At 44.3% G+C, this 22564-nt stretch overlaps 1 protein-coding gene and 1 pseudogene across 1 annotated transcript in view; both read right to left on the bottom strand.

Moving 5' to 3' along the window:
- The window catches only part of LOC138973591 (low-density lipoprotein receptor-like), a 35606-nt gene extending 24984 nt beyond the window's left edge, over nt 1–10622 (bottom strand). The window contains exons 1-3 of the mRNA XM_070346306.1: nt 10479–10622; nt 9781–9970; nt 6741–6969 (exon numbers count right to left, since the gene is read on the bottom strand). Of these exons, the coding sequence (XP_070202407.1) occupies nt 6741–6764 (24 nt within the window). The 5' untranslated portion in view covers nt 6765–6969; nt 9781–9970; nt 10479–10622. The remainder of the gene's footprint in view (nt 1–6740; nt 6970–9780; nt 9971–10478) is intronic.
- LOC138974952 (5S ribosomal RNA) lies at nt 2667–2785 on the bottom strand (annotated as a pseudogene).
- Nucleotides 10623–22564: the final 11942 nt, after the last annotated feature.

The following is a 22564-nucleotide window of genomic DNA, read 5'->3' as shown; positions in this document are numbered from 1 at the left end:
ATAATACTTAAAGGGCAGAGGCTTACTCTCAGGTAAAAAACGGCAAAGTAAAATCTTTGTATATGAGTCCTGTCGGACCACAAAGATAACCTGTTAAACGTAACCGCCCAAGCGAGAGACTAAAAGCAAGTTTCGTTCAAACGAGCCAATCATAAAGAAAAGATGCCGCAATCTCCCAGAGCTAGGAGACCTTGATCTAACAGACAGTCTCTCCTTGCTATCGCCATCACCAAACCCGAGGGCGGTTCCATAGAACGAAAAACAAGAGAACCTAAGTCCTTAAGCTTGGAGTTACCCGAAGCCTACAGAAAGCGCTCCGCGAGTGACACGCTACTTGGGCGTAAGAAACAAGCTAAAGCACCACCACCACCACAGGCAAATAGTCGTGCGTTGCCCACCAATGTAGTGGTGACAAAGAAGACTCGCTTGCGAAAACTTCCGCAAGAACAAGATGACCCCGCCAGAGGATCTAAGAACTTAACACTCGAAGATTCTCCTCAGAAAGCTCAAACCAACTACAAAATGCCGCGAACCGCGACACAGCTGAAGTATGAGCCTCCCCATTTCCTCCTCTTGTTCCAGCATCATAACGAACATCGAAATGATGAGAACCAGTCACCCATCCCGATAAGGCAAAAACTTGCCAACAATCGGAAAAGTTTTGAAAAGTTTCAAACGTCATAACACCATGCCCGATCTCCATCCACCTGACTCACGCCAGCTGGAAGACTGGAAGAGAAAGTGAAAACAGCCTGTAAAAAAGGCAAAGGAACCGCAGAAACGGAACCAGAAGCCAAAAGCTGAAAAGTGCCGACTACCAACACCACAGTGTTAACAGAAGAAGGATATCCCGTCCTGCACCCAGAAGTCACAGCCGCAAAAGCGAAAGCGCAACAGGCCGTGGATAAGTAAACATCAGGACCAACCGGTTGCACAGAAACACACCGGACGATCCCGTTGTACCTCGAACCATTTCAGCTGCGAGCGCCACTGCACTTGCTAACTTGAAACAGAACCTAAAATCAGTGCTTTACAGAAAAACAGGAGCACCTTAATCTGAACAGCCTTCATGCACCTCCGTGCAATCCGGAAGCTGACTCCATGCTAGACTTAAATCTCCGACAAAGAATCAGCCCTACTGCTCGCTTCCTGCCCCCCTGCTCGGTATCAAAGGTAGGAAAGTGACCCCCAGAGAGACTCGCATGGTCAACCCAAGAATCACCCAGCCCACCAACTTCCTGCCCCCAGGGCGGAAGCTTACGTTGCCTAGGGCTCTTAGCCGCTGCTGAACGTGCGCCAGAAAGCGGAAGAACAGACACGGTTTCAACACTTCACCGCACAAAGCTTGCTACCTCCTGCGAACGTACACCACTTTCACCGGAGAACCCGGCTACACGCGGCCCTTTGCCAACTCCAGGGCAATGGACAACGATTCCCGGAAGCTGAAGTGAACATCTTGTTCCTCCGAACTTCCAGAAGTCATCAAACCGGATAGAGGTGGAGGAAGTAAAGCTTTGCTCTCAACCACCCCCTCCAGTCAAAACTTAAATGCCGTTTTCCGCCGCCCACGTCACTGCGCTGGACAACCTGAACGGCAAGTTAAGCTGGGTGTCGTCCATCCCCGTGAACGCACCCTCATATGGAAGTATCTTCGTTATCCTCTCCTTCATGCTCGCAATCGCAATCGGGAAGGTGACCCCCGCCTTTCGCGGTCCACCAACTTCCACAATACTTAAATGCCATTTTCCGTCGACCACGTCACTGCGCTGGACAACTTGAACGGCAAGTTAAGCTGGGTGTCGTCCACCCTCATAAGAAGGTATCCTCGTTAACCTTTCCTTCATGCTCGCAATCGCAATCAGGAAGGTGACCCCCGCCTTTCGCGGTCCACCAACCTTCACAAAACTTAAATGCCGTTTTCCGCCGCCCACGCCACTGCGCTGGACAACTTGAACGGCAAGTAAGCTGGGTGTCGTCCATCCCCGTGGACGCACCCTCAAATGGAAGTATCCTCGTTATCCTTTCCTTCATGCTCGCAGTCGCAATCAGGAAGGTGACCCCCGCCTTTCGCGGTCCACCAACTTCCACAAAACTTAAATGCCGTTTTCCGCTGCCCGCGTCACGGCGTTTGGACAACTTGAACGGCAAGTAAGCTGGATGTCGTCCACCACCGTGGACGCACCCCTTCCTGCCCCCTGGGCGGAAGCAGATGCCTTTCAACCTGACCACAGTCTACTGACGAGGCGGGAAGAATAGGAACATCTGTTCGCTTGTCAGGGCCCTTAGCACCCACTGACACCCCGACTAAGCGGTGGATATCAGCCAGTGTTTCAGAACTTTCACCTGGGATTAGACCCGAGGCTACTCCCTCAAGACAACGCTCACGTGGAGTACACATACCTTGTGAAGAAGGACAGACGCCGGAGACCGTGAACTCCCCACACAAGGTCACAGCAGGGGACGAACGACCACTGTCCAGAGACGAACCCACAGCAACCCCGGCCGGGAGAGCACGTAGTTCTGCCTAAGATGACGAAGTGCCAGCTGCCAAAGCAGAAACCTGTGAACTTAAAGTCAAAAGCAAAGAGGCCACGTCTACAGACGCAAGCCCAATAACAACATGTTTAACACCGAGCCCGGACTAATCCGTAGGCTTAAAACAAAGGTGGCCACTGCACCCGGTGTTCACAGGCGGTCACCCATCCAAGAACTAACCGGGCCCGACGTTGCTTAACTTCGATGAAAGGACGAGAACCGGTGCTTACAACGTGGCGAGGCCGTTGGCCGGCAAAATGGGGGTTCCGGAAAAGTCACCAGTGTAGTACACAAACTGGAAGCGGACTTGCCTACCGGCTTAGCGGGTAAAACAATCAACACATCCAAAGATTTTTAGCAAGAGAATCTACAACAGAAACGGACATAGACCGGATTGTTTAGACTTCCTAAAAGCTTTCTAAGGAGAAAAGGGCACAGCAGCTACCTATTAAGAAGCTGCCCTCTTCTTAGCATTGTCAGCCATGACGGAAAAACGACTCACGAAAAAAATTTCCGAGAAACATCGCAAGTCCAAAATACGGCCAACAAAACTGCCAAAATCAAGCAAAATACAAGGAACGACCTCACCTCAACATAGTTGTGAAGTCCAGATGACAAGAAGAGACCAAGAGGAACGAAACAAAGTCAAAAGACTAAGTAACAAAGGCTGAAACAGCCAGAGCGTACATAAAATGCGACCAGTCCCACTGACGCTGAGTTTTTAGAATGATGCATATGGCGGAGTATGCGCGCGCATACGGAAGGCAGCCTCGTTTCCGGGCTGGCCTAGACACCCTTACGGGTCTCGGTCACTCTTTTTTAGAGGCGTCTTTCTTGTTACCAAGGGGACGCGTACAGCGATACCAGCACTGAACCAGGGTTAATTGCTATATGTGAGTTGGGTAAGATATGTAATTTAACTCATTCGAGGCGCGTCGGAACTGGAATTCCGACATCTGTGTTTAGCGTTGGCTGCGTGCCGGCACTTGAGTTCCGACGGATATCACGAATTTTTAACGGTGTAAACGGTCCTGCTGACCAAGGGAAACAACCCCTGCAATGAACTTCTATCTGTCTACAGTGGTACCATTCACTGTAAACAGTTCCTTCCCTTAAATTGTTGGGATTAATAAAAATTTTGTTGACGGTGTGCGACCCACGTGTTTTGACTTTTCCAAGATGGCGGATCGTTCTGCTGAGACGTAGTAACTTGAAAAGAGTGCTAGAACGTGTTATTCAGTACGGTTCTGATCTTGACCTCAGTGATGATGATAGTGGAGATGATATTTTAGATTCTGGTGACGATTTTGTGCCAATGGACGATCATTTGGGTGATGATTCGGGCAATGCAAGTGTCGATCATGACATTGTGTATGATGAACCCATGACGTAGAAAGTTTTTTTGTTTTGCTTCAAATTGGATATTTTGCGTGGATATGAAGACAACAAAAGGTATGTACTTTCAAATGTTTCATATATTTTCTAAAAGAGTAAGTTTCAAACTTTGCAAAAACATAAGGTATGTAAGGTTATCTTGTGTTGTTGATTTTTAATATTTTTTTCAAAATGGCTCTAAATCGCGCGTTGGCAGGGAACACAGGGGAAATTTAGCTGCGCCTCGAATGAGTTAATTAAGAAACAGACGGCATGGTGCCTGAGTGGGCACACAGTTTGAACATCTTGAACTTCTTTAAAAGCTGACCAGTGTTGTTCTCAGGCCTTGTGTCTGGGCGGGGATGTAGCTCAGTCGGTAGCGCGCTGGATTTGTATATCCAGTTGGCCGCTGTCAGCGTGAGTTCGTCCCCACGTTCGGCGAGAGATTTATTTCTCAGAGTCAACTTTGTGTGCCGACTCTCCTCGGTGTCCGAACACCCCCGTGTGTACACGCAAGCACAAGACCAAGTGCGCACAAAAAAGATCCTGTAATCCATGTCAGAGTTCGGTGGGTTATAGAAACACGAAAATACCCAGCATGCTTCCTCCGAAAAACGGCGTATGGCTGCCTAAATGGCGGGGTAAAAAACGGTCATACACGTAAAATTCCACTCGTGCAAAAAACACGTGTACGTGGGAGTTTCAGCCCACGAACGCAGAAGAAGAAGAAGAAGAAGGCCTTGTGTCTTAGGTCACTGACGCATACATTTACTTTTATTTTAACTGACGCATTAATTTGTTCTGAACCCTAGATGGTCGACTGTCCGATACTTTTGACTTGCAGGAGGTCTTCTGACTGTACAATTGTTGTTATAGCCAGGACATTTGGATCGATATATTTTCAGTCCAGGTCCAACTGACCAATCACCCTCTAGCTCTCTGTCTGGGAGCAACACTCAGACGTGGGAACCCCTGTTTTGCACTTAGAGTATTCTCAGACAACCATGGTGTATTTTCAGAAAAATGAGCGTACTCCACCGAGCATTTGAACATCCATGACCCAAACATGCTTCGCACGTGTCTGTCGCATGTTACACCACACTTTGAAGTAATCCCACACTTTGAAGTAAATTACTTCAAAGTGTGGGGATGTGCCCCACACTTTGAAGTAAACCCATTTTTTACTTCAAAGTGTGGGGGGATCTTCCCACACTTTGAAGTAAACTCAGTTTTTACTTCAAAGTGTGGGGGGATCTTCCCACACTTTGAAGTAACTTACTTCAAAGCGTGGGACTTTTGCATCGCCTGTTTGAGCCTGATGATTTTGTCAAAAAAAATGGCAAAGTCTTTTGGATGAGTGAACAGAAAAAGTGAGCGAGCCAAGAAACATAGTGATGTTTGTTATCAGGCTTTAAGCAATGTCCCATTGTTGAGTGTGACGAAAACTCGTGATGACGATTTTAAAACATGTTGGGTCACGCATGGTCCAATCTTACATGGTCCAACCTTACATGGTCCGACCTTACATGGTCCAATCTTACATGGTCCAATCTTACATGGTCCAACCTTACATGGTCCAATCTTACATGGTCCAACCTTACATGGTCCAATCTTACATGGTCCAACCTTGCATGGTCCAACCTTGTATGGTCCAACCTTACATGGTCCAATATTACATGGTCCAACCTTACATGGTCCAACCTTGCATGGTCCAACCTTACATGGTCCAATCTTATATGGTCCAATCTTACATGGTCCAACCTTACATGGTCCAACCTTACATGGTCCAATATTACATGTCCAACCTTACATGGTCCAACCTTACATGGTCCAATCTTACATGGTCCAACCTTACATGGTCCAACCTTACATGGTCCAATCTTACATGGTCCAATCTTACATGGTCCAGCCTTACATGGTCCAATCTTACATGGTCCAACCCTACATGGTCCAATCTTACATGGTCCAATCTTACATGGTCCAATATTACATGGTCCAACCTTATATGGTCCAACCTTACATGGTCCAACCTTACATGATCCAATCTTACATGGTCCAATCTTACATGGTCCAATCTTACATGGTCCAATAATATATATATGGACCATGTAAGATTGGACCATGTAAGGTTGGACCATGTAAGGTTGCACCATGTAAGGTTGGACCATGTAAGGTTGGACCATGTAAGGTTGGACCATGTAAGATTGGACCATGCGTGACCCAACATGTTTTAAAATCGTCATCACGAGTTTTCGTCACACTCAACAATGGGACATTGCTTAAAGCCTGATAACAAACATCACTATGTTTCTTGGCTCGCTCACTTTTTCTGTTCACTCATCCAAAAGACTTTGCCATTTTTTTTGACAAAATCATCAGGCTCAAACAGGCGATGCAAAAGTCCCACGCTTTGAAGTAAGTTACTTCAAAGTGTGGGAAGATCCCCCCACAATTTGAAGTAAAAACTGAGTTTACTTCAAAGTGTGGGAAGATCCCCCCACACTTTGAAGTAAAAAATGGGTTTACTTCAAAGTGTGGGGCACATCCCCACACTTTGAAGTAATTTACTTCAAAGTGTGGGATTACTTCAAAGTGTGGTGCAACAGTCGCACCGTTAATTAAGTTTAATAATACATTTAAAACAAATGCTTCTTTTAATGTTTACTGACAAAAACTGTAATCATGTGTCAAAATACTGGATCGGCTTTGGGATGTGCTTGTGAAGAAAAGTAGTCCAGGAATTTTTCTCAGCGTATTTTTTTCTACTGACCCTACTGCGAAATCGTATGGGTTCCCAGGTCTGAACACTGAAAAGCAAAATCACAGCTCACCTGGGATAAGTTCGTACTTTGCATGATGAGATTAGCAGAGTTGAAAACACACACTGGTCAACTCTGCTAGCAGTCTACACAGGGTCCCCTCAGCTTGGGGCAGCCAGGGAAGGTGGCATGGAATGGAGGTGGAAGAGAACTGTCTGTGCTGTAGATCGCATCCTCTGCTGGTATTCAGCTAACTGACTGCTACTTGTCAGCTTCTTGGTTTTGCCCTGCACTGCATCCTCTGAAAAAACAATGAGATGAATATATTGTATTTGCAGAAATTACTTTTGCAATGACACTACCGTAAAAGTCGACCTATAAGCCGCGACTTTTTTTCCCAAAATGGACCCCTGCGGCTTATAAGGCGGTGCGGCTTATGAATGACTTTTTCTGAATCAGTGGCGTGTATCCGACTTCGCTCAGTGACCTAGTTTCCGGAAGTTGGATCGCCGCTGTGTAATGGCCTTGAATCAGCTGTGTTTACCTCAATTCACTCACTCACCTTCTTTCCGGAAGTTTGAAGCATGACAATAACTTACACTCACACAGTAATGGGTTGCACGTTGCCATACACCGGTTTTGATCGATCACTTCGCATTGCTACTACAGAGAACAGCAACACGCACATCTCCTAAAACAAAGCATTCCGTGACTGAATTCTGTGAAAATCCAAGGAGTGCCCATGCACCCAGAAAGACTGTGTGCCTTTAGAGGTTGAAACATTAACAGAACTAACAGAAATTCTGAAACGTTTATCATCACTGGAGCAGACAACACGACAGCCACTGACAGTGGGGCCGAGAGTGACACTTCCGGTGACTCTGTGCCAGAAGCCATTCTGAACTTGTTCATCTCCGACACTGAGGAGTCCGACTTCAGCGGATTTTCAGCATCAGATGTTGAGTGATTTACAGAACTAACTACGGGTGCTGTGTGCAGGACGAGAGGACAGTTTGATAGTCCAGAGTTCTGTCAATCACTCAACATCTGATGCTGAAAGTAAAGTGCAAAACTGACAAGTTAGCCGGTTCGTTTTTGTGTGTGTGTGGTTTTTTTTCGTTGACTTTCGATGTTTCTTGACTTGAACTTTGCTTCTAGGCGCGGCTTGTATGCCGGAGCGGCTTGTGTATGGATTTTTCTGATTTTCTTTTAAAAATCGGGGGGTGCGGCTTATACCCAGGTGCGTCTTATAGGTCGACTTTTACGGTACATATCAGTTCAGTATCATCACTCGTTAAATGCCCATCAGATATATTTTCTACAATGTAACAAACTACAAACAATGTTGAATTTTAAAAATGTCCACAAAAGCCATCTTTTACTTCTGTATCTTCACCACAAACCGAATCTATCTCAAAACACATAAAAACATAAGGTGCAGATGCATGCCTACAGTAACGCAGAAGGGGTGTAAGTCGACCAAAGTAGTTGTATTTCCTGTAGACGTTTTTCCTGTATACAGGGAATGCACCCGGGTGCGTTTCCTGTGGAAAAGTAGAATACTGCTCAATCTCGCGCCAAGCGCGACTCATCTCAGCGTTGATTCCCTTCACAGGCATCCAAAAAGCATTTCTAAGGCAACTTGATGGATTTTCTCATTTCTTCAATAAAAATTGCAACAGATGGATCAAATCTCTTTGAAAAAATATGAAGAGGATAGAAAAATATCAAATTCTACCGATGTCCCCTAGGCCGAGGTGCACAAGAAAGTTACCAACCGGGTGGGAGCCAGCCACGGTGTTGGATTGGCTGAAATTGAGATTTAATTGTTGTGATTTCAACGAATCAGACCCCGCGCTTTGTTCTCTCTCGCTTGGGTTTCACCCACTTCGTGCACCTCAGCTCAGGTATCAGGTGACATTCAGAGATCAGCACTAGGGTGCATTCCTTGTATACAAGAAAAACGCATACAGGAATTAAATGCACCAACAGGGAATGAACCCACTTTTTGGCAACCTTAATAGACCCTTTCTGCCACAGTAAATAATGCAGTGCCATTGACACCGAGTGAGTGATCTTGACTTTACCACATTTTGTGTGTCATCTTTAGGCCAAAAAAAAATAGGTGTGGTTAAGGTAACATAGCCAAAAAAAATAGGGTAGGAAGGTAGTCAATCACTTTTTTTTTCTTTTTATATTTAGTCAAGTTTTGATTTTTTTCTAATGTGTACAAATTAAACCTACTTGACAGGGAAATAAGTGTGCGACTCGAGCGCTTTCGCTTTCATTGCGTTTTCTGCACTCGTTTTCTTGGGGTTTTTTTTGTTGGTTTTTTTTGACAAATGTAAAAAAAAGTTATAGGGTCGGCCCCTAAAAATAGGGTAGGTCGGGTTACCGTAACCACACCTATTTTTTTTTTAGGCCTTAAGTTTAACTCACGATTGTGCGATTTTTCCTATGCTTTTCACTGTATACTGGCCACTTGTATTAGTTGGTAAAAAAATCATTACTGAAGAAGTACTCAACACAGATATTTGAAACTTTCAGGATTTACTGTTGATATGTTGATGCCCTTCAGTGCAAAGTTTCAAGTGTTTTACTTAGAAAATAGCTGATTTAGGTGGGGGGTATAAATAACCCTTTTTCTGGCATCAAAATTACGCTGAACGCAGGGCCATCACTTCAAATTCGCGTGGTTTACTCACTCACTACGAACCACTGCTATCGCAGTGGTCCCATGCACACCACTTCCCCACGAACCACTGCAATAGCAGTGTTTCAGCACGTGTCGTACTGGTAGACGCCATTGTTATTTTGCAAATTTGCACAAAGCCAGCGAGTACGAAATCAAACCTCGCGTCATCGTTCTACAGCAGACAGAAGTGAAACTAGCTTGGTAATTTGCAGACGATTGGTTAAACTTGAGAGCCAGCCTCTCTATTTTCGTAAAAAAATTGACGTCACTGAGCTAAAAAAATCCAAAGGTCAAACACTGCTATCGCAGTGGTTCGTGGGGAAGTGGTGTGCATGGGACCACTGCGATAGCAGTGGTTCGTAGCGAGTGAGTTAAAGCTTTCTGAAAATGTAGCCTCAGTAGTATCATCCTATCCACCTCCAGGCCCAGGGCAATGAATCACTGGAACATCAGCTCCTGAGCATGTGTGAGCCAGCTGACGGGTCAGAATTGTTGGTAAGTGGAATTCCCAGCAGGTGAAAACAACGTGTGAGCTCATCTTGAAATTGGATGTGAAGTCTGCGGTCTGAACACGGCCAGCTAGGTGCTGAATCTTCATGAAGATCATCTGTAATTTGAAGAAAAAAAATCAATTAAAAATAAATCATTACACTTTGCAGTTAACTTTGATTTACAGTCTGCTGTACATTTATGTACGTATTAGTATTACCATTTAATTCCTCTCTCACATCAAAGAATGTAATACATACATAAAAGGACCCATGATAAGAAGAAGAAGAAGAATTGCCTTGGTATAAACTGATACAATTTAAATAAAAATCAACACCAGGAAACAAATGATCACCATTAAACTCCCCATGAAAACTCATTTTGTCAGTGAAAACTAGCTCTTCGCATGCACTGAAACATGAAAACAAAGTGAAAGCAAAAAGCATACTGACATGTATGCTCACACAATCCGTACAATATCACATGATCACTATCTCCTATTCTTTTAGGGAATCATTAAACAAAATTATACCACGGAGAGAGAGAGGAAGAGCGAGAGAGAGAGGAACTTCAAGTTCAACTTGAACCCGTTTCAAGTCAAGTGTGAGCTGAATTTGCAAGCTCACTTGGATTTCTGCAACATCTTCCTCAAAGAAACAGTCCAGTTTCAGCAATGTACAAGTATGTGGTCCTGGAAACTAAACACGAAGTGTTTATAATTCCACACACGAACCTGTCCTTCGGAAATTGAATGCTGGCAAAGGTGCGTAACTCCTGTTGCAAACAGAGGGGAAAACGCGCACGCATAACGTCCCCTGACAGAGTCGTGCGGATAGACTAGCCCCGTATACACACCGGTGACACTGTGACGGTTCCCCTACGCTTTGTGTTCGGTGCCCTGACCCTTTGTGTTCGGTTCCCACTCGGTTCCCACACGCCAAAATTCGCGGACAAAACATCCATTTATGGTAGTATTACGCAATGTTGCTCTCTGGGAATGGTCTTGTTAGATCTGTGAGTGTTTACACTACATGCCTAGGTGCTGTTGGATTGAAGGTTTTTGATATTTTAGCCGTTATTAGGTAGAATGCCTTCCACTTTACTGCAAAACTGCATAATTCGTAGCATCGGCAAGAAATATCCTACCAAAAAATGCCTGCTTGGAACTGTCGTTGGTCCAGCAAAAAGTTCAACATGTCTGTAGCAGACAGCCCAAGTTTCAAGATTGTAGGGCCATCCAAACAGCCGTAATAATAAAAACAACAAAAGTAGTCAGTGAAATTGGCTGTGTTCGGTCCCCCCACACTTTTGTGACGTAGGCGTGACGGTTCCCATAATTCATTGTGTCGGTCCCCACTTTCTGTGTCGGACCCCACTTTCGACCTAATTTCTCTGTGACGGACCCCACAACCAGCCTATTTTGTGTCGGTCCCCACACCTTCTTGGATTTATGACTTGCCGGTTACTTGTATCATTGTATTCATTGAATCTAATTGTCTCGGAGTTATTTTCAGCAAAAACCGGCAAGGCAGCACCTTTGTGATACCAAGTAAGTCAGATGACATCAGTATGTGTGTGTGTGTGTGTGTGTGTGTGTGTGTGTATGTGTGAGAGAGAGAGAGAGAGAGAGAGTGAGAGAGAGAGAGAGAGAGAGAGAGAGAGAGAGAGAGAGAGAGAGAGAGAGAGAGAGAGAGAGAGAGAGAGAGAGATTGACACCTCTCCAGATCACTCCGGTTATGCGACACTACCGCGAGCGTCACTACCGCGTGTCACACTACGGCGAGTACGACACTACCGCGTGTAACACTACCGCGTGTCACACTACCGCGAGTACGACACTACCGCGAGTATAACACTGCCGCGTGTCACACTACCGCGCGTACCACAACCGCGAGTACCATAACCGTAGAGAGAACGCATGCAAACTTACTTCTTGTGAGTTTGTGTTCTAACGGCTTTGATTGGAAGCAACCCATTCTATATGTATTCTGATAGTGTGTTCTGATCGTTTTGAGTTCTTGGTTAGCATGACAAACATTGAATTAGTGTTCAGAGAACAGACCAGGCCTTTTTGTTTTATATTTCAAGGAAACATTTCAACCTTTGCCTTCAGCCATGGAAGTCATAAAATGACACGCGGTAATGTTATACTCGCGGTAGTGTGACACGCGGTAGTGTTATACTCGCGGTAGTGTCGTTCTCGCGGTAGTGTCGTACTCGCGGTAAGTTCTGTTTCCGTACCCGCGACAGCGGCAGCGACAAAAGAAAACGCGCGCAAACGCGTGACGTGTTTCCGTACTTGCGTTTTAAACATGCGGTAAAATCTGTAAACTCCCGCGTTGCCGCGCGACAACGCGAAAAAATCGCTCCAGGACCCTTTCAAAAAAATCGCGTCGCTTGCCGCTTGTCGCGCCGCTAACGCGTCGCGCGTGTGGAAACACTCCTGGTCATTTTCTATGTGCTTGATTTTCGTCGCACCGCTGGAAAAACGCTGTCGCGGGTACGGAAACACAACTTTAGTGTGAGACGCGGTAGTGGTACTCGCGGTAGTGACGCTCGCGGTAGTGACCAGCACCCGATCACTCCACATAAACGCTGGTTCTGGTTGCATTGTGCCGCTGACATACAGCTAATAGGATTTTTACACCCCCGGTATAGGGGTGTGTATAGGTTTCACTCGATGTGTTTGTGTTCGCAAGTAGATCTCAAGAATGAACGGACCGATCGTCACCAAACTTGGTGAACAGGTTCTATACATTCCTGAGACGGTCCTTACAAAAATTGGGACCAGTCAAACACACGGTTAGGGAGTTATTGGTGGATTAAAATTATACAAGGCCTGGTATAGACGGACACCCCCGTTGGTCAAAGGGAAATAACCATTCTCACTGCCACCAACTGAGAAGGTTATTTCCCTTTGACGGGGGTGTAGTTCCTATCGGAGGAATTTCTTGTTTTAATCCTTTTGTGGTATTGCTGATGATGCTGAACATGTATTTTACTAGTTTACCAATAATTATGTATCTTTGACCCTGATAGCCTACGAAAACGGAGCAATCATGGCCCAACATTGGCCCAATGCTGAATTTATTGGCGCGGTGTTGAGCCTTAGTCGGGCCGTTGTCGTAGGCTGTCAGGGTTTATGTAGCCTTGTTCCATTGTATTCTGACTGTCATAAAGTAATTAATTTTAAGAGAAAGCAGTCATGAACACAAGGAGCTGGGAAAAGTTGCCTCTTACAACAAGCGTGGATAAAGACACATACTTGACACAGGCAAGTACTCTTTTTTTTTTTCAATCACCACTAGAAGTCCCTGGGCAGCATTTTGCTCTGAAAACTGAATCTCACATACGACAGGTGGATCTTTTATTTTAAAAATGTGCCAAATTGCATATCTCCAAGGCCGTAAGACTAAGAGTAGATATTGGGAAGGCCAGTTCAAGAAGGTGTGGGTGGATCAACACATAATTTGCTGGTATACTGGGAACCGTCCCAGAGATAAATAATGTTATATATTATTTGTGGCATAAACTAATAAAGTTAGTCTCTCTCTCTCTCTCTCTCTCTCTCTCTCTCTCTCTCTCTCTCTCTCTCTCTCTCTCTCTCTCTCTCTCACACACACACACACACACACACATACTGATGTCATCTGACTTACTTGGTATCACAAAAGGTGCTGCCTTGCCGGTTTTTGCTGAAAAATAACTCCGAGACAATTAGATTCAATGAATACAATGATACAAGTAACCGGCAAGTCATAAATCCAAGAAGGTGTGGGGACCGACACAAAATAGGCTGGTTGTGGGGTCCGTCACAGAGAAATTAGGTCGAAAGTGGGGTCCGACACAGAAAGTGGGGACCGACACAATGAATTATGGGAACCGTCACGCCTACGTCACAAAAGTGTGGGGGGACCGAACACAGCCAATTTCACTGACTACTTTTGTTGTTTTTATTATTACGGCTGTTTGGATGGCCCTACAATCTTGAAACTTGGGCTGTCTGCTACAGACATGTTGAACTTTTTGCTGGACCAACGACAGTTCCAAGCAGGCATTTTTTGGTAGGATATTTCTTGCCGATGCTACGAATTATGCAGTTTTGCAGTAAAGTGGAAGGCATTCTACCTAATAACGGCTAAAATATCAAAAACCTTTAATCCAACAGCACCTAGGCATGTAGTGTAAACACTCACAGATCTAACAAGACCATTCTCAGAGAGCAACATTGCGTAATACTACCATAAATGGATGTTTTGTCCGCGAATTTTGGCGTGTGGGAACCGAGTGGGAACCGAACACAAAGGGTCAGGGCACCGAACACAAAGCGTAGGGGAACCGTCACAGTGTCACCGGTGTGGTATACTTTTACCTCAAAAGAACACTCAAGAGAACTAACTCGTGCAGTTTTTTTACACGCTTTTTTTCTCTCCAATTAATGTCTTCTTCTCATTTCTGTTGTTTTCACCTTGTATTTTCCTGCTTCTGGGAGTGTGTGTGTGTGTGTGTGCCTCGAGTCAGTGTCAGTGTGTGTGTGTGTGTGTTTGTGTCTGTGTGTGTGTGTGTGTGTGTGAGTGTGTGCCGGGTGTGTGTGTGTGTGTGTGTGTGTGCTGGGTGCGTGTGTGTCCGTTTCTGCTTGTCTCTGATTTTTCAGAGCCTCAGTTCTTCCCTTTACTTTGACAGACTGACCTGAACAGTGTACTAAATAGTTTCAAACACAGACTGACCTGAACAGTGTACTAAATAGTTTCAAACACAGACTGAGACCGTCGTGTGAACCGAGAAAGAAAACAATTTGTAATCGGCCCCGTCGGAATAGCCGAAAATGGATATGAAAAATAAATAATCAGCCAACTCTATGTCTTCCCACCTTTTGCAACCACGAACACAGACAGCTTAGCAGTGTTATAATCGCTCTGTGGTCCAGTGTTTGATCCATGGTTTTTTGTTTAGTTTCTTTCTTTCGTGAACATTCGCTCAGTTAAAACTTTATATTTACTAATCAAATCAAGTTCCTCGGACTTTCAAGCGAGCAGAGTGGCCGCGGGCATAAGAGCTACAGTATTCAAACACTGTCAACTCCCGAGTCGTGGGTTCGAATCCCACTCCCGTCCGAATATTTATGTGTTTGAGTGTTTATGTGTCTGTTATACAGTACGTATCTGTCCCGACTGCTGCGGCAACACTGGTACCAGCATGGTTGTGTGTGTGTTTGCCGTGTTCGTGTGTGTGTGTTGGTATGGTCGGAGAGAGGATCCAGACCAGTGCCAAACAAGTGATGACAGGGTGACAGTGTCGGTGCCAGTATGAGAGTGCAAAGTGAGAAAGGTTGGTGCCATACCGGTGCTAGAGTGAGAATGGTGATGCATGGTGGTGTCACTGAGAGTGACGGTGGTGATGGTGGTGCCAGAGTGAGAATGATGGTGCCATACCGGTGCTAGAGTGAGAATGGTGATGGTGGTGTCAGAGTGACGGTGGTGATGGTGGTGCCAGAGTGAGAATGATGTTGCCATACCGGTGCCAGAGTGAGTGTGAGTGTGAGAGTGAGACTGGTGATGGTGGTGTCAGAGTGACGATGGTGATGGTGCTGCCACAGTGAGAATGGTGCTACCGTGTCTTGATGAAAACAGATTTATTTTATGATTTAAGAATGTTTGCGTAACAAGATGTCCATTTATTATTTAGATTTCAAAAGTTAGGTCAGAAGCGCAAAAAAGCACCGTCCGATTGTGTGACAGACAATCCGCAAGATTAATTCTTTGAAAATTGCTAGCTCTTTTCGTAGCCGGGCACCTTGGATGTTCCCGTTCGGTCAGCGTTCAAATGGAAGGGTGTTTGTACTGTGTGTAAAAGCCTGACAGTATCTGTGATGGTTTACGGAAGGCTTACTGTGCCTTTAATGCCAGATGCCACAGTCGCGACCTACTCAACCCAAAAAACCCACTCAGGGCGAAAGAGAAGTAGGCTGGGACCGATGAAATCTGTGGACTAAAGCTTAAGTTTCGGTTCCAGACCAACGCAATAATGGCGCCGCACCGAAGCTCACACAGTGGTGTCAGCTCACATTGGCAGCAAGGCCGCAGAATAAACATTCCATCGGCAAAAGTGACTAAATGCCAATAAGGGCTTGCAACATGAATAAATCAGCAAAAGGACTAAAAGCACAATTGTGACCCTCCACCACGGAATGAGTCGGATGTCACCTTATATAAGTACGGGGGGTGTCAGGTATCAGTGTGAGAATCACCTCAGTCACAAGCTTATAACTCGAAAAGTTTTCGCTCTTTTCTAAAACTGTTTGCACCCCTGGATAGAGCATAAGCAACTCTTTGCAAAAATGTAAAAATATAAAAATCATGCAAAGGTGACACTGATGCGACTCATTCCGTGGTGGAGGGTCACAATTGTGACATGGACACACACTCAGCTAGAGGCTAATAACACATTCCAGTGTCAGGAAGTCAAAGGTACAAGGCAGAATACAAACGCCATCAGCAAAATGACTAGACGCCAATAATGGCTTTTGCAATATAATTACATCAGGAAAAAGAAAAGAAGCAAAATTGGCATTGCGACACGGAAAAAGGAATGGCTCGGGACATCAGGTGCACAATTCTCTGAGAAACATAGGGATGGGTGGGAGGGAAAGGACACAGTATATGACACACTGCCCTTTGCAGTACCCGACTTCCCCAACTGTGAGTGCTATTCACAAGTAGTGAGACATTTGAAGGGGTGTCAGCGGCAAACACATTTTTAGCTACTGCGGTGTAATTTCCGATTTTAACTGGTATACATGAGACCATTATTGAGCCCCTTTAGATAATGAGTTTGTTACCTCGCTTCCTGCCCTGTTCGCATCAGTGTGCACAAACACCCTCATCAAAGAAAATCACCGCCACTCGACGCTTCCTACGAGACGAGATAAGCACGGTCAGCGAGGCGACCGATTGCATCAGACCAGATGCGGACAACAACGATCCAAACGTCAAAAGATTACCCGGCGGCATCATGCCGTTAGCGACTGTAGAGCCGAGAGGTAGGTCCCGCAAGTTTCAAACCGTCACGTGACTTTGGCGGGTCGAAACGGGGTTTCGTGAATGGCAATTAGCACGACTTCCAGAAGCGTCCTAGAGCCACAAACTGCAGCCAAACAAGCCGAACTGACAAGGTTCGGCGAACGTTGCACTTCGGCATCGAATCAGGGGATTCCCCTATTTTTGGGTTGCAGCTGCAACGTTCGAGGTTCGCCGATTCACTCCTGCAAACCTTGCAGCGCGTCACTGTAACCTTAGACGAACTGACTTTTCATTGGTTGAATATTTGTGTATCTTCATCCTCAAGTATATTATGACATGAAGTAAAGACGAGAGCAGAATCGATGTTGTCTGGAGCTAGACAAAGAAGACAATGACAATGACAATGACAAATTCTTTATTCAACGAGGGTAATGGCATAAGCAAACAGGTGCTTTTTTACATCCGGCCCTCGCCCATGGGAGGGTTTAATCTAATGATAATACGTTTTAAAATGTTGGAATATCAATTAAAGAAGTAATAAAAACAAACGACAAACAAGCAAACGATTAACAGACTAAACAAACAAACAAAAATATACATACAAACGAACATGACATATTATTGTCAAAGGTATAATGAAAACTGTTTCAAGCAACAAAAAACGTGTGAAACTTCGAGGGAAGAAAAAAATCCGTGAAACTGAGGAGTCAATGAAGCAAATACGTGACTTAGCGTGGTTAAAGGGGAATCACCCACGCTACGTACGCTGCGGCTTCACTGTCATTGGCCCAAGAGTAGTCTTGCATTCTCTGGCACTACTCAGCGATGGGTCCATGTGCTACCCATCCATTAATATGCATGAGGTTGAAGCAGGGGGAACAAATTTGCCATAAACATCCTTGTTACAATTTTGTGTATGTGAAATGAGTAAAGACGAGGTAGATGAAACACAGACCACACAATTAACATACAAGCACAAGAGAGTCAAAGGGTAGTGTTGCTGCAGTAGGCCACCGAAGTGATAGTTTTATCAAAATCTCAAATTACTTTACCTTACCTATCTTTTACGAATAGATAGTTAATTGCCAAACCTGTTAATTAATTCAGTTGAGCATTCTCATGGAATCTAACAACCACGCTAAAAGAAAACCAAGTAATAGCCTAATTATTGTTGTAAAGTGTTTATGATTGTGTTCTATTCCGTCAATGGCGTCATTCTGGTAATGATGTTGTTATTGCTTTTGTAAAGCGCTTTGTGTGTTCGAAAGCGCTATAGAAATCACCATTATTATTATTATTAATTAGCTCTGACCATACCGTAAAAGGCTGCTCTTCCCGCATTAGGAGGTAGCTCCGATAGTTGAACGGGCCCTCAAGTCTGCTGAGAATCGCCGCTTAAAACTTTTTTGAGCGTTTGTTCTCTTCACGATTTTGATTTGACTGGGCGTCGACTAAAATCGCTTGAAAGTTGGGGGAAAGTTGGTAAAAAGTCTGCCATGTAAGCAGCACTTAACCCATCCATACTCTGCCAAGTCGTTGCCAGCCTCTCCCTTTTTACACTTAGTCAAGTTTTGATTCTACTTAACCTGAATTGAGAATAAACCTGCAAACCCATTTCTATTCAAACCCCATGACCCAGACGCACACATTTTAGTAAAAAAATACCACAGACACAACTAATCCGGCTAAGGCTGACTTTGGCTACCCCGAATAGTCGGTAACTTGGACTTGAAAAGCAAATCTGCCCTGCTCATTTCGCAGCTTACTTGGTCTTTGTCATTCTGATCATCATCGCTCCACGCTATCGCTTTAGTCCCTCTGACCGGACGCTAAAGTCCTACGCGAATCTATCAAAACAAGAATACAATACAGAGCAGTGTTCGCGAGACGAAAATGATTGCAGATTGGCCGACTTCGACAGTGATCTCCGTTCTGTTCTTCACAGTTATGATAAAGACATCGTTCAAAACAAGTCGAAATTTTGGGACTGCTGCCGGAAGGAGACCGTAATATATGGTTGCATCACTGTCAAAAAATCGTCTGCTCCAGCGAGCGCCGAAACCAAACGGTTGATTATCATGTGACACTTTTGCCATATTTACAGTTGTTTGCACAGTAAATACAGCCGCGAAAAATAGCTCGCTTGAAACTGTCTTACATATCAATTCCTTTGTAATTTAAAAATTACACAACACCATGAAAAATCATTATCGACGATCGCGAATCTGCTTACATCCTCAACACATTACGAAAAGATCTAAATATGTAAAAAAAAATCGATTTCCTCGCCAGACAAGGAAAACCGTGGCCAAGGCATCCTGTCAGGGATAGAATGAGCCGAACTCATTTTGACCTGAGTTCAGGATGGGTCTTTGTCTGGTGCTGAACTTTGAGTTGAGGAAATGAACAGAAGTTCAAGGAAAAAACAAGGGAAATGACTGTCGCAGGCTTTGGCCGGGGGTCGAGGGGAATCTGTCATCCCGGGACACGAAGAGTGACTGACAGTGTGTGTGTTTTCAGGAAGTACTTGTCTGCCGTCATGGTGCTTCTTTGTTTCACGGAGCTACTGCTAAGTTCCGACAAGTTGTATTTTAAAAAAAGAGACTTTTTTGTTTTTAATGCGAATTTCTCTTGCAGACGCTTCTGGGACAGTGGAACCACCCCTTGAAGACCTCTCGATTTAAGACTCCCTCTCTTTTAAGGCCGTGTTTTCTCAGACTTTTTGTTCATAACCTCTGTAAATTTACCTCCATTGCCTCGTACAATCCCACATACTTTCATTCGAACCAGGCATCCCCGCAACGATGGGAAAAGCCCTGGAAGTAATTAAACTAATTAAATAGGACTATATGTCAGCCTTTAAAAGAGGGGTTCCACTGTACTGTCCGGAATCAAGGTAGAAGAGGTGATGACCCCCCTCCCTCGCCTCTAGCCTCTGGTTTGAAGAACCCCTTTTTGGACCCGCCCACAAAACTTTTTTTTAATTTTTTTAATTTTTTGGTTGCTTTTTGGTCTCTTTATTGTTCCCTCTCACGTGCAGTCGCCATTGTTTAATAATTTGTTTCTAATTAATAAAACGAAAGACTGTTTAGGTATTCACATGGAATTGAATAACAGCACTTTTCATTTTGAACGCATATCAAAACTCATTGGCCTACCTGCAGATATTCAGTAGTGAACACTACATTTGGGTGTGCACGTTAAAGATCCCACGATTGACAAAAGGGTCTTTCCTGGCAAAATTGTATAGGCATAGATAAAAATGTCCACCAAAATACCCGTGTGGCTTGGAATAATAGGCCGTGAAAAGTAGGATATGCGCCGAAATGGCTGCGATCTGCTGGCCGATGTGAATGCGTGATGTATTGTGTAAAATAATTCCATCTCACACGGCATAAATAAATCCCTGCGCCTTGAATATGTGCGCGATATAAATTGCATAAAAAAAAATTAAATTTAAAAAAATCCCTGCGCTTAGAACTGTACCCACGGAATACGCGCGATATAAGCCTCATATTGAGAAGAAAAAAAAACAAGAATCCAACCGATCCGTTTTCAAACTTCATGTGCAATAATAACGGACAATTATGTGACTCTAAAAAGCTACATAAAAGGTAACAAGAAGTTACACAATACGGTGTTGTGCCATGTCATTTTTTCAATGTAGTGTAAACCCACTGACACCGACAGAGATGGACAAATTAACATGCAAACACAGACACACGGACAGACACAAGCACGCAAAAATACACTGAGACAGACATACAGACCCACACAGACCCTCACGCACGCACGCATGCACGCACGCCCCCGCACGCACACACACACACTGACACACCACACCACACCACACAACACAGGCTCCTCCTTCTCCTCCCAAAACATCACCACCACCCCTCCCACCCCTTCCCCCCCCCCTCCCGTCCCAAACGTCCTCCCACATCTATCAACCCACGACACTGAGCAAAATCCAAGTTTTTACCGACTTCAAAATATATCTCAGCCAATCACAGGCCTTCTTTTCCTTCACCTCCTACGACGCAGTTTTGCGAAACTTGCACGTGCAACGGTTTATAAGGAAGCAACGCACACCTCCCGGCCTCTGGAGAAAATCACCGTCAATTCAGACGACACCAGCATTACAGCAGACGGACGATAGACTGAGGAACAGTGTAGTGAAAAACAAAGCAAGTCGGATAGAATCAGTGCTTTTCACTGAGTAGGTAGAGTGGCCAATTAGTGTTCGCAGGGAAGTTTTCGTGTTGAGACTTTATAACATTGGCAGGAGTGGTTTTGGAGTCGTCTTGAAGGAAGTGTAGTGTTTGCAGTTTTATCTGCAGGTAAGAGATTTATGTTTGTTTTTGTGTGTTTGTTTGAGTGGGTTTTTTCTCTCTCTTTTTTTCTCTATTTGTTATTTCAGTGATCCCGATTTTCATTGTCAGACTGAAAACGAGCGCTTTTCATTCATTTATGATTAACTTTTTTATTTTGTCACCTGCAATTTGATTTCTTACTATTTCTTCAGTTTCTTTATGATTATTAATTTTCTACCATCGTTTTCTGCAGCAATCATCTGTCCGGTTTATGTTTGCCGTGTTTATATTACGTTCCTGGTGGGTTTTTTTCTCACTTAATTTATTATTCGCTGAGACTTCTTATTCTGTTTCCACCGTTTCTGGTTTGTATCAAATGTTGTTAATCAAGTTCTCTCTCTCTCTCTCTCTCTCTCTCTCTCTCTCTCTCTCTCTCTCTCTCTCTCTCTCTCTCTCTCTCTCTCTCTCTCTCTCTCTCTCTCTCTCTCTCTCTCTCTCTCTCTCTCTCTCTCTCTCTCTCGGTCTCTCACTCTCTCTCTCTCTTTCTCTCTCTCTCTCTCTCTCTTTCTCTCTCGGTCTCTCACTCTCTCTCTCGCTCTCTCTCTCTTTCTCTCTCTCTCTTTCTCTCTCTCTCTCTTTCTCTCTCTCTCTCTTTCTCTTTCTCTCTCTCTCTCTCTCTCTATCTCTCTTTCTCTCTCTCTTTCTCGGTCTCTCACTCTCTCTTTCTCTCTCTCTCGCTCTCTCTCTCTTCAGTCCTCTCTCTCTCTCTCTCTCTCTCTCTCTCTCTCTCTCTCTCTCTCTCTCTCTCGCTGTCTCTCTCGCTGTCTCTATCTCCCCCTCTCTAAATAGAAAAAAAATTACATTTACTAATGCGTCATATTCAAATGAAAGTACTTTGAAATATGGGTCCCACAGGGATCTGTTTTAAGCCCATTATTGTTCTCTATTTATGTTAATGATTTACCACTTTGCATACGTAATAACTGCGAGTTGTTTGCAGATGATACTACTATACATTCTAGTCACCATTCCTTAGATTATTTATCAAAAACTCTCAAAGAAAGCATTAATGAACTACTGAATTGGTCAGAGTTAAACCATATGTCTCTTAACCATACAAAAACAAAATTTATGCTCATAACCACAACACAGAAACGACAAAATCTATTATCGAGCATTCCACTCCTTTATATTAAAAATCAAGTATTGGAAAAAGTGTCTCACCATAAAGTCCTTAGTGTAAAGATTGATAATAATTTGTCATGGAATGACCACATTGATTACATCTGTAAGATTGCTTCCCAAAAAATATATCAGTTATCAAAAATTAAACACTTCTTGAATCTCCACTCGCGAAAGATCTTTTTTTTTACAATCACA

Source organism: Littorina saxatilis, linkage group LG8, assembly GCF_037325665.1.
Source record: "Littorina saxatilis isolate snail1 linkage group LG8, US_GU_Lsax_2.0, whole genome shotgun sequence".
NCBI lineage: Eukaryota > Metazoa > Mollusca > Gastropoda > Littorinimorpha > Littorinidae > Littorina > Littorina saxatilis.
Note: the sequence above shows the minus strand (reverse complement) of the source record. Positions and strands in the feature narration are given on the sequence as shown.